Source organism: Hirundo rustica, chromosome 16, assembly GCF_015227805.2.
Source record: "Hirundo rustica isolate bHirRus1 chromosome 16, bHirRus1.pri.v3, whole genome shotgun sequence".
Lineage (NCBI taxonomy): Eukaryota > Metazoa > Chordata > Aves > Passeriformes > Hirundinidae > Hirundo > Hirundo rustica.
This window is the reverse complement of record NC_053465.1, coordinates 8,404,395-8,420,889: the sequence shown is the minus strand read 5'-3', so window position 1 is coordinate 8,420,889 and position 16,495 is coordinate 8,404,395. Positions and strand designations below refer to the sequence as shown.

The 16,495-nt window shown below is 39.0% G+C and overlaps 1 protein-coding gene across 5 annotated transcripts in view; it reads right to left on the bottom strand.

The window, feature by feature from the left end:
• Nucleotides 1-1,027: 1,027 nt before the first annotated feature.
• The window catches only part of ZMYND8 (zinc finger MYND-type containing 8), a 50,472-nt gene continuing 35,004 nt past the window's right edge, over nt 1,028-16,495 (bottom strand). For 4 of the 5 annotated variants that reach the window (XM_040079651.2, XM_040079649.2, XM_040079652.2 and 1 more), the window contains exons 13-21: nt 15,037-15,189; nt 13,826-14,329; nt 11,253-11,624; nt 9,783-9,973; nt 9,167-9,247; nt 8,060-8,138; nt 7,277-7,516; nt 6,968-7,125; nt 1,028-6,677 (exon numbers count right to left, since the gene is read on the bottom strand). In XM_040079651.2, coding sequence (XP_039935585.1) covers nt 6,663-6,677; nt 6,968-7,125; nt 7,277-7,516; nt 8,060-8,138; nt 9,167-9,247; nt 9,783-9,973; nt 11,253-11,624; nt 13,826-14,329; nt 15,037-15,189 — 1,793 coding nt within the window. In that variant the 3' untranslated portion in view covers nt 1,028-6,662. The remainder of the gene's footprint in view (nt 6,678-6,967; nt 7,126-7,276; nt 7,517-8,059; nt 8,139-9,166; nt 9,248-9,782; nt 9,974-11,252; nt 11,625-13,825; nt 14,330-15,036; nt 15,190-16,495) is intronic. The other variant, XM_040079654.2, reaches the window with a different exon arrangement.

Sequence of the window (16,495 nt, the reverse complement as noted above, 5' to 3'; positions counted from 1 at the left end):
CTCTGTCACAGGTGTCACCACTTCCTTCCAGTCACCATGGCACATTCATCTCTCAGTGCAGCAAGAGTATCAGGATTTACCGTTCCAAGCAGTTTATCATGGACAGAGGAGGGGATCTACAGCAGTTTTATACTTGGGAACATCCAAAGGGCCTGGAAACATGCACACACACACACAGGTACACGTCTTGCTCAGTTCCTTCACACGTAGTTTTATGTATTTGTATGTTTTCTACAAACTTTACCAGGATTTGGGCACCTGTTATTTTAGAGGAGGAAAGAAAACATCTCTTCTGTAGAAAAAAAATGCTCATTAATTAAATAAAAAACCTCCACAGGCTGGAATGGGCATCAGAAAGCAGTGGGGTTTCCTACAACAATTTGTACATCACTTTCTTTCTCTAACACAAGGCCTAATTTCAGCATCCAGATTCCATGGGGAAGGCCAAAACATCATTTCAAGCTTTCAAGATTTGTGCTTTTCTGTAAACAGTAGCACTTGGGAACGTGAACTGTGGTTGCTTTACAAAGGCAAAGAACAAGTGCAGGAGCAGCAACTTCAGACAATATTCACAGATTTTACAATGTTTCATAAGCTCCCTGTTTCTTTTAACTTAATAATTAAGACACACACAGAGAAGTCTTGCCCAATTCATGACCTCTTGAGGAGCTACAACTGCACTCAGCCTGAGAGGCCCCATTTCTAACCCACAAATACTCCCTAACACCAGCCCCAATCCAAGCAATGAATAAATGCTACACAACATCAAATTGGACAGGCTTGGACCCAGAGGTCTCACACTTCTGGGACAGAAGATGCCAACGATAAGTGAAATTACCTGTGATCTGGAGACTCTGCAGAAATGAACATTCCTCCAGATTGAACCAAAACTGGAAATCCAGGAACACAGAACATTTTTCTAAAACAGTTTAATAAAAAAATTGTGACGTTTCTTGAAAAATTGGAGGAACCCAAAGCATACCGTGTGTGTCACCTGTCTTAGTCACAAAGAAACACAATCGTCAAAAAAGATATTTAAGTTTAATACAAATTTTATACAAAGAAAATGTGAAAAAATACTTCCATATGCTAAAAGCAATTATGCTTCACAAATAAGGCCAGCTAGGCTAGTTTTGACACAACTGCAATTAATGAATATTCTGTTCTCACTTTTTTTTTTCTTCTAATACTTTTTTCCCTCTAATCCGGATACTAGCTGGAGACTGTACAAACCGCATTCTTATATAAACAATGGGAGAAATCAACATGACTGAAATGTACAACAGAATGTACTGGAATGATATCATACAATTAATTTTCTCATATACATACATCACCTTTGCTTTGTTCAATGCTTTCGTTTTACACAACATACAAAATGGGACTACAGCCTCAGTGTAACAGACAGCATCTCCAGGGGGTGCTTCCTCTCATACTGCACTGCTTCATGCTTACAGAAAAACAGAAATTCCATCATATAAATAATACATGCTCTGGCCCAGCATCCAAAGTCCTTCGCCCACGTTTCCAATCCGTGTTTTTCTCCACACCTAAGTTCTTGCTCAAAGTCCTTTGAGAGGATTTTTAAAAAAGAAGAAAACGGTGAAGCATAGCAACAAACTTTACGTTTCTCAATCTTTGATATCAGAAATCCCGCTACAACCAGCTGCTATTACACTTTGCACATTTTCTGATCTTGGACCTAATGAAAATTTAAAATTATTTTAACCTGTAAACGTCGGTATTTTTTGTCAGCCTGGTCATTGTGAAAAACAATTTCAGGTCCAAATAATTTGCCTAATCAAATTAACTGAAAAGAGATATCCTTCATCACTTGGTTGGTCAGAGAAGTTCCACAAGAGTTTCAAAGTGCAGAAATTTTTTTGACTCCAAATGCAAAACGTTGCTCAGATTTTCCATACTCGATTATTTGACGCAGTTTCCCAAGACCAGTTTTCAGCATTAGGTTGTGGTAAGGCTGTTTGAAACCTTCCTTTTCCAACTTCAAATGCTCTTTATAAGTTAAAGTCAATACAAATATAAAAAGGAGATGGTACTCTAATGACATCCACAAATTGTACATTATTTACAAAAGAAGCATAGATTTAATATGGATCTTACCTGTCCTCAGCTTTTTTAAGCCAGCACTAATGCTTTACATTAATGTAGTGTAATTAATGCTTTGTACACATACACAAAGCTCAAGTCTGAACCTCTGAGGTTAATCCAAAGAACTGTGTTTATTTGTCACATGTCTATTAGATTTATTTATTCCAACAATTGTATGAACTTCTTGTTAGCAGTTAGACTCTTCGTACTTGGACTGGCATTGTGGTCTGAACACACTGAACTCCAGTTCTCATTGCCACTGTCCCAGCACAAGGACTTACCACTACAGGAATGGGCTGTGGATCAAAACCAAGAGAAACAGATTGTTATGTGAAGGGTCACGTAAACATGACCACAGAAATAGAGATTTGTTTTCCAGGGGAAATCCAGAACGAGTTCCAAATTTGTGCAAGAACTAATACCTTGATTACCACAGTATTACCTCATTCCAGGGGAGGAGTAGTGCATTATTTCCCTACAGCCAAGAGTTCCTGTCTTCTCATCACTGCTATAGAATTACAGGGACGGGAGGTGCTCTAGGGGCTGCACACACTGCCTGTGCTTGGAGGGTGAGGGTTTCAGAGTTACATCCAGTTACGTATTTTCTGCAAACTAATACGTGGGAAGAGGAAAAAGGGCTAAGAAAATCCTTTGTCATTTGAAAAAGTTCTGACAAATCAAACTGGAGTACAAAAATACCCTTGTTTATAAGTATATTCTTGTTACACGTTACTTAAATCTTTTTCCCCAAAAGGAACTTTCCCCCATGCATTCAGTCTACACAGAAGAGAACAAAGAACATCCATCTGAACAAAAAAAAGTACTTAAGTTAACTTCTGCACAAATCAATAGCAAAAACATCAGCGTTACTGGGAACTGTCTTACACACCCTGTAAAAATATTAATATAGAATAAACTTTACACTTCCATCATACTGATCATGATTTATACATCTCAACAAATGGAGTTTCAGGACATCTCTATAGGTGGTAATTGATTCTACAGATGCAGAGACAAAGGCACAAGAACGTTAAACAATCTGGTCAGGGTCACATCACTCTGGAGATCTGTAAGAGGACTTACTGAACCTAAAGTCTGTATCTTAACCTTCCTCCAAAAACGTGAGAAAGTCTAGAAAGGTCTCTACCATACAAACTGCCAAGTGCATTCCAATACAATCCCAGTGATGCACAACTGGTGATCAGACAAACGCCTCCATTTCAGTTCACAACATCTTGAGGAAGAAACAGGGAGTGAGATTTTGAGGAACCTGAAAGGGATGCACAGATCTTCCCCCAGTGGTAGTGTGACATTCCAGAGAGGACATGGAAGAACAAATACAAATTCACTGAAGCCCAATGTTTCCCCACACTGATTCAAGAAACCACGAGTGTCTTAATGAAATTCCACAAAGACTCTGAGTATCCCTGCTGAGATGGATTACAGCTCCTTTGTGACTGAGTCTGTGCCTTCCAGAGGCCTAGTCATTCCATGCCCTGGAATGCAAAGAAGATGGGTTCATATTTTTACATTATTTTAACTGCAGGAAGAATAAAAAACAAACATGGGACCAATTTGATAAATAAATTCTAGATTACTGTCATTTTGTACTGATTTCAGACGTGTTTACAAGGTTCACTGGAAATGGTACCCAGACGATACAATGGAAGTTGTTCAGAGGAAGAAATTCCTAGTTGGACACAAAGTGGAAACTGAATTCTAAAGAAGCCATTATGTAAGCTACTGTCAGTACTAGAGGTGGGGAAATCAGGGTTGCCACAGTTGCCTTTTAAATATACACACTTACTTACACACATGGAAATAATCAAGTTTCAGTTCTTAGCGCGATCGGAATATGGAATGTGCGAGACTCCTTAAATGTGTTAAGATCATTCCCTGAGAGGTAAATTTTCCACCTCTGCCAGTTTTACACATATGTACATTTTGCATACGTATTAAACATGCACTAAGGTTTAAAATTATTTAAATTGCACGTGCAGTCATTAGAATACAGAGGTGTCCGTAGCTGTGCAAGACTAATGCAAATGTGTACAAAGTTATAAACATGCACAAATAAAGTTGGAAACCTTTCACGCCTTCCAATTCTGCTTTACATGACTCAATACACTTTGTGTTACAGAAAACCAATGAGGCTAACTGCCGTTTTTCTGAATATTACACAAAACCACCATAGGATCTTACAACCTCGCAGCTATTCACAAAAGAAGCCTGATGTCTTAGAAGTCTGCTATTGGATTTTAAAACACATACAAAACCTTATTGTTAATGGCAGTTCAGTCCAAGCAACCCAGGGCCAATGCTGCAAAGGCGCAGAGTGGTCTCAGCTGAGACCAAGTGGAACTGAAATGCTCAGAACGTGGGAGGTCTCCATCCCCACCAAGAGCTGCGTTTGTGTGCAATCTGATGGCTGTGAAGCGATGTTCGTGCGTGAGCGTGTATCCACCAGCACACAGGGGTGTCCCTGCAGCTGGGGCTGTGCACAGGGAAGGAGACACACAGAGGAACTTCTACAGCACATCAGGCCTCACAGTCACAGTGTGGGTAAGGAACACTGTTAAGATAGATTATAACGGTGTATCCTAAGTGAGAAATGAAGTTCCCCACGCATGGGCTTCCCTGCTGAACACAGGACAGAGGCAGAGCCCACGCCATGACCAGCATCAGCTCAGGAGCTGGCTCTGACAGGAGCACTGCAGAGCACAACCAGCTGAAATAACGGGCTAATGGTGTATAAAATACAAAAATCCAACTCACTTTCATCCCATCTACTGTGACTGACACTAGGGAATTTGGACATCCTTGGTTAAGCCTTTGATGGAGAAAACCCAGGTCTGATTCCAATGCGATTTCTCATTTCATAATGCTAACGTGCAAGACTGCATGGGGGAGACATTGCTGACAAATGCATATTCTTTTTCACAGGTACTGAGATGTCACAGGAATATCAAGCGTAGCTCAGAAATAATTAAATCTCTAAATCTCTTTAGGATACCATAGACAAAACGATATTTAAAAGATATTTAAAATGAATTCTATATATTTACATTGATGTTGTGGTCAAGTATATACATGAAACAGACCGATAATGCAAAATGGCCTCTGCCTGTCCTCAGTGCCTTTGCCAGACTTAAAGATTTCAGAATCCTTGTAATCGTGAATGGAATGAAAGGGTGGAATGTTGCACAGCAAAATAAAGCATTTTGCACTGCAAGTTGCGACTATACCACTGAATTCATCCCTTGATACAACAGCAGACGGAGACAACCCCCCAGACATACTGAGCAATTTTAATGCCAGGAACAGCACTGCTGCAGACTTTAACTTATGACACTGTAATTGTGGGTTGAGTAGTTGGAATACAGGTGGTGGTCTGCAGTACCTGGACCAGTTTCATAGGCTGGTTGCTTGTCACACCTGTTGCTATCTGCAGAGGCAGCACAAGCAACCTCAGTAGAAGCCTCAGCTTTTATATTAAATTCCACCTAGTTGTTACATTATTATTATTATTATTATGATATGCAATTTATGTTGGATGCTTTCTCTGTGTTAAAAATTTGCATCTTAATGAATTCACAGGTTATTTCTTTGTTAATAAAACAAAATTCAAATTACGAACATGGTCAATGTATACAGCATGATGTTTCAGGTAGAACATCTATATAAAAGCGATTCCATAGCTGTGTAACTGGAATATTCCCTGGCAGGTTTTAGGTCTCACAGTCCCTACTTCCCCAGTAAGACAAAGCTTGTGCTGCCGTAACAATGCATACGAACATGAAGTGAGTGAGTCAGAGTTTAACCAACTTCATCAAAACATTTAAGTGAAACAGCACCTCCTTTTCCCCCCCCTCTTGAAATCTGTTCCCCAAGTTACTCCCTTAGGTGACATTTCAAGCCCAGAGATCTAACACCAGACAGTAGCAAAAGTGTCAAGAAATGAACACAGCTCTCTAGATTACTATGCTTCCCAATTCTACAGGACTATCTCGATGAGACATCATGCTGGAATCACAATACTACAAAATTAGTTTGCTTTTAATATTTTAAAATACAACAAGGCTCCTACTGATGTGGAGGATCATGTGTAAGGGTTTGAAGGATCAGCCCTGCCCCCCCCCACTAAAAGTTTTCATTTAATAAATCTTGCAAGGGCAGAAAAAAAATGATGCCAAAATTACTAATAGTCAAGCCCTATCTATAAAGCAGAATTTTCTCTATAAACATTTTCTATATATGCAATGTTAAGTCCCTTTTATTAGAGCATTTGCTCATCCTTGCCTACTGAAAACTATCAGAGTAGATGCTATGGAGGATTTCGAACTGCTCCGTTAACCGTAGATCCAGGTGAAGTGTTGTATCAGTGTTATGGAACATTGTGGTACCCTAATGGCAGTCTGTGGTGAGAAAGTAAGTTGGTTTGAATGCAGGTCTTGAGCTTGGCCTCTGAACCCCCAGGCAAGAAGGGCTTGGAAGTGCTGCAGTCAGTATTGCTTATCAGAAGGCAACTTGTATCGAAAGATCCAGAGCAGAAGCTACACTGATGGGTCCTGGAGAGAGAGAGAGAGAGAGAAAGAGGTCCAGTCCCCCTTGGCTGGAAGGATGAGTCAAGCCAACACAAGGTTTTATTGGGAATAAGTGGAGGGGAGAGGCTGTTCCCAGAGAACAGGAAGAGGTTGCTTTACAAGATGAGGAACAAAAACAACTCTTGTCACTCCCCAAAACTATTTCTTTGAAATATACAAATGGTTATAAATTCCTGGCTTATCCAGGAAAGTCTTTAGGGGTAGGCTTCAGAGACATCTTACACATTATTTTTGTTTGAAGTGATGATACTCACTGTAACACTCTCTTTGCTTTTATCAGCTGAACCTTCCTTTTCCTTAGGAGTGCTGGCTGTTTCTGTGGGTGTAGACTGCACGCTTGAGCTGGGCTGGGATGATTTATTTAGTGTTTCTGTGCTAATTTCAGTATCTGTTTCTTGCTGTGTTGCAGTAGCTAAAATCAAGGAAAAAAAGAGAATGAACCCACTACTCATGGGAGCCTGTCCACAGTCCCTCCTCAGAATCACATCTGCTCATGAAGAACGGAGTCACTGTGGATCCATCCACCCACCCAAACCCCCCAGCTGTGAAAGAGGCACCATTACCTGACTGTGTGCAAGATTTCATATGCTCAGGCCAGTGAGCTTGTTGGCAGGGGTAGTCACAGTAGCTGGTATTCCAACAGCAGTAAAAGATGGCCTCTTTCTTGCAGTTGGCACACCATTGCTTCTTCTTGGTCTCATCCACTGCTTGCTGCTTTTCCAGTTCCAGCTGCTTCTTCACCTCAGCAATCAAACGATCGCGTTCCTGTTCCAGGCTCTGACGCATTTCAGCCATTGTCAGTTCTACTCAAAATCCAGAAAAAGATGGGTTTGCATTTTCCACCCCCCAACAGCAAGGAGCAAGGCAGTAATATTCACAAGTTTAAAGACAATATGAAATTAAAACTAGCAGTCAAGGTATTCCCTGAGTTTGGGCATCTGTTTCATACCTACTCAACAAATGTAAGTCTTCCATCTTCTTTTCTTATTCTGGCACCATGATTTTAACCATGACCTTCCATTTGTTTAACACTTTAGTTCTAGATGTCCCACAAAGGACCAGCTCACAGCAAGAGCACAAAAAGGACGTGTAGCTGCTGCTAATGTGTTTTGTCTTTGCAAGCCCAAACTTTTGCTCTGCTCCAATATTCAGAAGATACAGAGGATTCCATCTCTTCTCTCATCTCATTTGTTCATCATATCTTGGTTTCTTTACAAAGCAAAATGTGTTAGTTCCAAGAAGGACAATGTGCAGCATTATGTGATGAAGGTAACACATACTACAAGCATTTCATTTTCTATGTAGGACAAAACCTGACACACTGTTTCGGACTGTCATTTTCATACCTAGATTATGTTTCATTTCTGAAAGTTCCTGTTGATGTAACCATTGAAGTTTTTCTATCTCAATCCTCAAACGCCGAATCTAAATATTAAAAATTTAATAGTTAGCAATAACAACCAGGGTGTGGTGTGTAATACATAGTTATTATATATTAAAAAAACAGGCCCAAAGCAATCAGGCATTGTTTACATCAAGGCTCCTTCATATTAACATGAGGACAAGACAGTAGTAAACAAAGTGTGAAGTATTCTAAGTATCTGTTTGCTTGATTTGCTCACCATAAAGAGCACAGGACTCTTTGAAGACAAAAAGCTTCTGTTAAACTTACTCTTCATTCCTCTGAAACCGTCAAGTCTCAGATTTCTGACTGGAATCAAGAACCTATTCCTCAGTGCTGTTTGTATTTATTAGCATGACAGTTCATTCATTTTATTTTTACCTAGGTGAGGCCTAGAAAAGCAAGATTATCTATTCACTGTGGATTGGGAATACAAATATCTTTGCTCAAAACTTTGACTTTCTTATTTTTGTTAAATCAGTTAAACAAATCATCATACTTTGAGCTTTATTTGTTCCCATTCATACTTAGTTTGCACTGCTTAATCTGCTTTTTCCAAGGTTAAAAGTAAACTCTTAGAAGACACTAAGTCCTGCCCTTAGGGAACATTAAAAGCAATGTATAGCATTTCATTAAAAATGCAAAATGTTCAAAGTATTTTAAAGAAGTATTAAAAACTATGGTCATAATCACTTAACTGGCATAAGCTACTGCACTACACAGTTTACAAAAAATTTATTTTCAGAAAAACCAGACTTCATTTCTGATTTTAAAAAAGGTGGCAAATTCCTGACAGAAGATTAAAGGACCTGGGTTTGATGGCTTAATGCTTATCTTACAAAGCCCACCTGGTATTTTTTCAGTGTTTTTTTCCACCACTCTACTCATTACTTCTAAAACAGCACAAAAATTAATTTCCTTTAGACAGTCTCCATATCTAATACTTTGTAGATACAGTTATGTGGCATATTTACATATATAAAAATACTGATTTGCATTTTCAAACTTAAAATACAAGGTGGTTTTTTTTTTTTTTTAATCTTACACTAACCTCAGCTATTGTACTTCCAGTAGTATTTTTTGAAAGATCATTATATATTTCAGTCATTGTTCCTTTGATGGCATCCATCATCTGAAAGACAAAAAAAAAAAAAACCTCTGATACATATTTTTAATAGATTCCCACTTTCATTTTCTTTCAACCCCTCTACTGGGAACCTATACTGCTATCCTTCTCTCTCTAAATAGATGTAATTTACCTGGTTCTACTTATTTAGAAGATAAAGCACAACAATTTTGATCAGGACTCTGATTTTTAAGTGTCCTGAACAGGTGAACTGCTTGACCTTCTACTTTTCTAAGAAATTCCTATTGATATAATTTATAAAAAAAATATATAACCGTGAATTTGGGGAAGAAAACTCAATGCAAAAATATATAGTATTCATCGATTTTTTAATCTAAATATCTAAGGGAGTGTGGAAAGCTCATGTCCCTTCCCTCACTGTCACTATGATGACACCACTACTACACCATCCCTCCTCGTTAACAACTTAGCATCTGTTTAATGCATGAACACACATCTGTGACAAGTTCCCACCCGATGAAACTACAGGGTGTTTTGAAAGAAAAGTACAACTTTGTTAAAACTTTCCTCCAGAACTTACTTTGCTGGTATATTTAGCAATATCTGCAGCCACATCAGCTGATGCTGTTGCAATTGGCAGGTCTGTGTTGAGCGAGGAGGAGAGCGTGCTCGCAGACCCAGAGCTGGTGACCATGGAAATAGGCTGGGTGCTTGTGACCAAGGTTATGGTGGATGTGGAAGTGCTCTGGGTGATCTCTTTTTGCTGCACAGCTAAGAAAAGACACCATTGAGGGGATCAATCAAACAAGGAATTATGAAAACAACAGGCAAATATCTACCTTCAATATCTAACTAAACTGTGTGCATGAAATCATTTCAGATTTCCTTGATTTATACAATGGTGCCACCTAATGATTAATTACACAGTGCCCAGCCACTAAACTTGTACAGAATTGTAAGGCTTAGAGGTAATCAGGCAAATGTAACTTTGAAACTTAACAGTTTAGACTGGCCAGTGCAGAAGTCTCCCTCTCTAATGACTTATCTGCTGGAGTATTTTTTAAATTGTATGTTTTTAAGAATAAAAATTTTCAAGCTGTTTTTACCGATTCATATGATAAAAGACGTCTTCATTGCCAATATTCTCAGTAGTGGAATCACTGAAATAAACAATTTATTCATCTTTATGTGCTGTATTTTTGTTTATGCCAATTCAGTATATAAGAATTCTACAGATTTTAAAGTTTTCACATGACAGATTTCTAGACTATAATATTTAAAATGGAACATTGCCATGATGTGCTCAATAGTAAACAATAGTGAGGAAAACAAACTCATGGGTTGAACGTGAAGTATTAAAGCATGATTCTATTAAAAGTTTCACATTTAACTTCTCCAGTTTTCACATTTCTTTTTCTTCATTGAATATTTCTGTATCAATTTGTGCAGCCCACAAGCAGAAAAATACCACTTCCTCAACACTGCTTAAATGACAGAAACAGAAGCAGTTTGGGACCAGAGAAATGAGCCTCTGTAAATGTCTGTATGTGAACCATCACCCAAACCTCTCTCCTCTACAAAATCACCTGTGTGCCAGTGGCATCAGCAGAGTGGAGAATGTCTCCTCATCAGGCACAGCAGTAAACATTTCAGTTTATTAATTTGAAATTACAAATGAAGCTGATTTACATAAAGTTGCCGTTAAGTGAAGGGAAGCAACAGCAGCACAGGCTTGTGTTACCCTGTGCCAGTTATTGGTGAAGGCTCCAGCAAAAGGATGGTGAAAAAACCAGCTGTGAAAACATTCTGAAATGCCAGGGCTGTTTGCTCAGTAAACTAGCATCAAAGCCTTGTTAAACAAGAGGGATTTCAAAGACAAATCCTGGAGCCCGGGTAATTTCATTGTTGTCAAATTATACTCTGAAAAACCCTTCAGATCTGCTGCTCGTCAGATAAAACTGGAAGCCGTTTGTAGATCCTGAGGTGACACCGGTAAACACGCAAGCGGAATAGTTGATGGTTTTAGCACATGAGTTAGAAAAGCGTGTACCTTTAACTGCTTGTCTTGTCTGGTATCTTGTCCCCTGAGAGGACTGAGGCTGCTGTGACTGAGACTGCTGGCTCTGCTGCTGCTGCTGTCTCTGTACCTTCTGCATGTGCCATTTCTGAGAAGACGTCTGGAATTTATTTGAAGAATTCCACACCACCCTCTGCACAGCAGGGGCTGTTTCCTTGGGCAGCAGAGGCCTCTGCTTTTTCACAGGGCTTCCTGTGGCAGCAGAGGGAGCACTGACAGTAGAAGCAGCACTGGTGGTTGCTGTCACACCAGCTGGGGGGGTCTGAGATGCAGAGCGGGTGAGTACTGGAGTTTCTGGTAGAGGCTGGGTGCTTGCACTGGAGGAAGGTGGAGTTTTACCTACAACTAAACAAACGCAAGATGTTATGCCAGCTTTTCACCAACATATCTGATTCATAATTTTCCATCTAGTTTTTGGAACAGCCATATATACCTTCCAGTCTGCTTTGAATTATTTTCCTCAAAAGTAAACAAGTAAAGTCATTTCAGTCTAGTTGAAACTGGTGGCAATTCAGATGCATCAGTAACTAAGCAAAACAAAAAGTACAAAACCAAGGAAAACCAGCTTGACCTCATTCAGATGATATGTGAGAGGCTAGCACTTCTTAGGGTGTTTCTGCCTTACCACTTTCACCTGTCATCCCAATTTCTTGCAGGAGAAAAGAAGAAAAAAAAAACCTTCCAAAGGATTAATGTCTGAGCAGTAACTGAAGGAACACTATAAACTTTGTAAACAACAGTGAACTGACATTGACAACCAAATGCAGATGACACCACGTTGGGCAGGAGTGCTGATCTGCTCGAGGGCAGGAAGGCTCTGCAAAGACCTTGACAGATTGAATCCATTAATTAATGGACAACTTAATCAGGTTCAATAAGGCCACGTGCTGGGTGCTGCCCTTGGGTCACAACCACCCCAGCAGCATGCCCAGGTGACCAAGAAGGCCGTGGCATCCTGGCTTGTATCAGCACAGCGTGGCCAGCAGGAGCAGGGAAGTGATTGTCCTGCAATACTTGGCACTGGTGAGGCCACACCTCAAGTGCTGTGTTCAGTTTTGAGTCAGTCAGAAAGGGGAGCAAAGTGCTGGAACAAGTCCAAAGAAGGGCAAGGAACTGGGAAGGGTCTAGAAAACACATCCTGTGAGAAGCACCTGGATGTGGCAACGGGGAATATGGGTTAGGGGTGATCAGGGTGGTGCATGGTTGGACAAAACAACCTTGAAGGTTTCTTCCAACCCTGATGGTTCTGTGGCACATACAGTATATTTAAGATATTTGTGTTTAAATCATCCAAAATTTATAGCTGACTGTTCCACACATAACGATTTAGAAACTGGATGATTCTTTCAAAACTGCAGCCAGGGAAAAACCTGTCTGAAAGAGAAGGATGCTGCACTGACAGGGCTCTGGAAAGGGACAAAGACCTTCAGGTTTGCATGCATCAGATCTCTTTTCTGGACCAAGGTATTTTAATATCTTGTACACAAAAGTAGACCCCTGGAACTATGGACAGGATACAAATTATGCCTATAATATACTCAAATACATTTATGAATTAATTAATATATAAATTCACTTTTAATTTCACCCAGAATATGTGTCATTTCTTTGCCTCTCCATCAAAGTAAAATTTTAGGATTACTTATTATTTCAACCATCACTGGTTTAGACCACATGGATCAGTGGTTCTGAACTTTATAAAGCTGCCTTGCTTAATAAATTTTTAAATAAAGCAAGAATCCCCAAATTTACAATTCTGTTCTTAGTTTATAAGACTATTTCTTGATTACCTCATAGTAACATTTATGCAATAAATTCTGTCTTAAAATTCAAAATTCAGGAGCAATAAGTGGTCTTCTTAAGTATGCTTAGTTAATGGATTTAAAACACTATTTTAAATAAAATGATTGAGTCAACATGCTATAAAATATCAACAAAAAGATTAGTTATATGAAAAGTAAAATATTTTTCAATGTAACCATTTAAATCTAGTTTTCTATTTTTCAAAAGACTAACATGCAAAACAAGCTTAGCAAAAGCACATTACTCATTAATTAAGATTGCTTTCCTCTGTTAGCAACACAGAAACAAGGTACAATATCTCAGAGACAGCAAGTGATTTAGTTGTTCTTTTAATTAATACTGAGTGTATTTACATTGATTTGAATGGGTTCTTATGCAATTTCTATGCAAGTTCTAAGTTCTTCTATACCTGAAATGTTGGAAGGTCATGGAGATGTAAAGATTCAACTGAAAGTAGTAGTTATGGCAAAATAAATGCTACATTTGTCACAGAACAAAAATTACGGATATTCATAGTTCTACACTGCTGAAAGGAAACAGTAAAACTCATTTTGTTTAAGTCAGAAACTACAATGAAACTGAAACCGAAAACTTTTTCATAGTCACAAAGGATGAACAATCACTCCTAAAAATTGTTTTAATACAGATATTTTAACCTTAATGCAAAAATAAAGGTGGCAATTCCACATTTCGAAACAGCCCTACAGAACAGAGGGGAAAAAATGGAAATAATTTCATCCTACCATCTTGTTTAGGAGAAGCTTCTTTAGATTCTTTCTTGTTTTTCCTTCCTTCACGGGTACAATGATCATCTCCTAGGTCGATGACAAGTTCACTCTCAGAATCAGAGTCCAGTCCTAGATGCACAGTTGGAGAGTCTGTTTCATCTTTACCTTTCAGCTTTTCTTTTGCAGGATGCTGTAAACTCTTTCCCTTTTCAGAAAATTCTTTTTCAGTGTCTGAAACAGCCTTTTCCTTGACCGGTTCTTCTGTTTTCTCCACTTCTGGACTTGTGCTTTTAAGTTCCTCTTTGTCTTCATTCTGTGCTGGAGGCTTAGGTTTTTTTTTCAAGCTCAATGATTCTTTGTCACTTCTTGCACCTTCCTTGTCCTCACCCTCCTCTTGATCGTTCTTTGATTTCTGATCCTCATCACTATATTCACTGTCACTGGTATCAGATTTTTCAGAATCTTCAGAGTCACTGTGTTCTACTGCAGTGTAAACAGCTTCAGATATTTCATTTATTCCTAATTGTGGGAAGGAAAGTACATTCCATGCTGACATCAGACTGACTGACATTACCAAGAAAATATTTTATATACTGGAACAAAGTGTACATATCCCATAACCTGAACTGTCATGCCTTAACCTACAAAGCTTAGTTCACTATCCCAGCACCACAATGTGTAAGAATGAACTTCTACATACTCCAATTAACATTTTTATTCCATTCAATGGCCCTCCTTTCACTGCTTTTCCCTACCATCTGCAAGGTCTTTTGTTCAACTCAGGACCCAATGCTGGTAAATAAAAAAAAGGAATTATTTTTATCCACAAGAAGCCACCTTAAAAATCAGCATCACTATTCACCTAATTATAGTTAGTTACTTACATTCGTCGCACTTTATGCAACTGACACAATTTAGGCAGAATTCTCCAATTTTTCAACACGCAAAGCAGATAAGACTATAATCCTCCCATACTATCTACATCAGAATGGTACAAAAACAGGTTAAAAGCTGAAAGCTTTTTGACAAAAATTTGAAGCATCAGGTGTCACTGTGTTTTAAAGCACACTAGTTCAGTGCATTCCACTTGCCTCTAAGAGTTTGAATATTCTCTACTCTTGTGTTAAAACAGAAAATATTTACGGTTTTACTATTCAAAAACTTATTTAAACCTCCAATTTAACTGCATCCTTCCCATGTCCAGCGTGTGCTGGGGGGACACTCACCCAGTTGTGCTTTACAGCTCTCGATGGTCTTGTCAAGGTTGAGCTGGAACCTGCTGCGGATCTGGCGCTTGGGGGAGATGAGCTGAACAGGGGTGCTCTGCTGCTGCACCGACTCGCTCAGCTCCTTCAGGTCCATCTCGGCTTTGCTACGATCTGCAAAGAGAAACACAAACTAAGAAAAAGATTCTACACAAAGAGCCGAGATCACTATCCAGATAAAACACGTTTCACCGAAGAGCAACGCAGACGATCTGGAGCATACCGCGCTTTCTGTTGTAATTATGGGCTAAATAATAACTCTAAAATGACTTTACTTTACTACAAAAAATGGATTCTTCCTCTCTTCACACACAAAACACATGCATCAATTACGGGACATTTTCTCCATCAAAGTGAATTTATCAAGAAATCCCCACTCAGGTTTGTAAAGTTGTCTGACAGCACCTCTACCAAACTGTTGCTGTTATTTACAGCTAGGAGTACTACCTTCACAGAGAAAATTAAATACAAACAAAATCTTTATGAGTTTATAAGACACATAAAAGCTTTATCGCCATCATTTAAAATCCAAAAGTTAGGTCATGAGAATACATATAAAAATATGCATTATTTCACTGGATAGGTTAGTAAGTTCAAGATAGAATAATAAATTTTTCAGTATTTGCAGCAAAATCTTGAGCTTTCATCTACATGTGTAGAATTTTCACTCTGAAATGCACACATCTCTCTGCAAAGAATACACACTACAGTGCTAAGGGTAAAGCTGTCTTAGCAACTAAGTTTCACATTTTTGCTTCAATTTTTCCCATTACAGAGGCTGTATTTGTATAGCACAGTCCTATCCTTTACCCCTTGCCAGAAGTGCTGACATTCCACCAGTGCTCAGGGCACTAAACCAGTTGGAGTTAGCTGGGGGAAGAGAAAGGACCCATAAAGAAGGAGGGAAAAATGAAGAGAAGAATTATGTTTGGCTAATTTAGCTCCTTCAACTGGCTCATGGTAGGATCAGAAGAGCCAATGCCATAAGCTGAGAAAAACCAGAGGCCATGGAGAAGGCAAAAGGTAACAGTGGCACAACGTGCATTTGTGCTTTATTTTCAAGTTTCATTTTAGAGCAGTTACATATGACACAGTGTTGCCTTATTTTACTCTTTCTCTCTCTATATATATATATTTACAAAACATTTTCTGTTGAGGTACAACTTAGAGAAAAGTGAACTAAATACAAAGGGCTGAACCAATGATTCCTCTGACCAGACATTCTTTGTAAGTTTTTAATTTCTTATGGAGCTACATTCTTATTGTCTCCTGCCTCTGTTATCCAAGGGCAGGTCCTATACCACCAGAGACACGTTTTTCTCCCCCCCAAATCCTTGTATATCTTGCTCTTTCACACCTCCATATTTCAAATTAGCAAGTCTGACAGTAGCAACAGACGGCTCATTTCTGTAACTTTTCC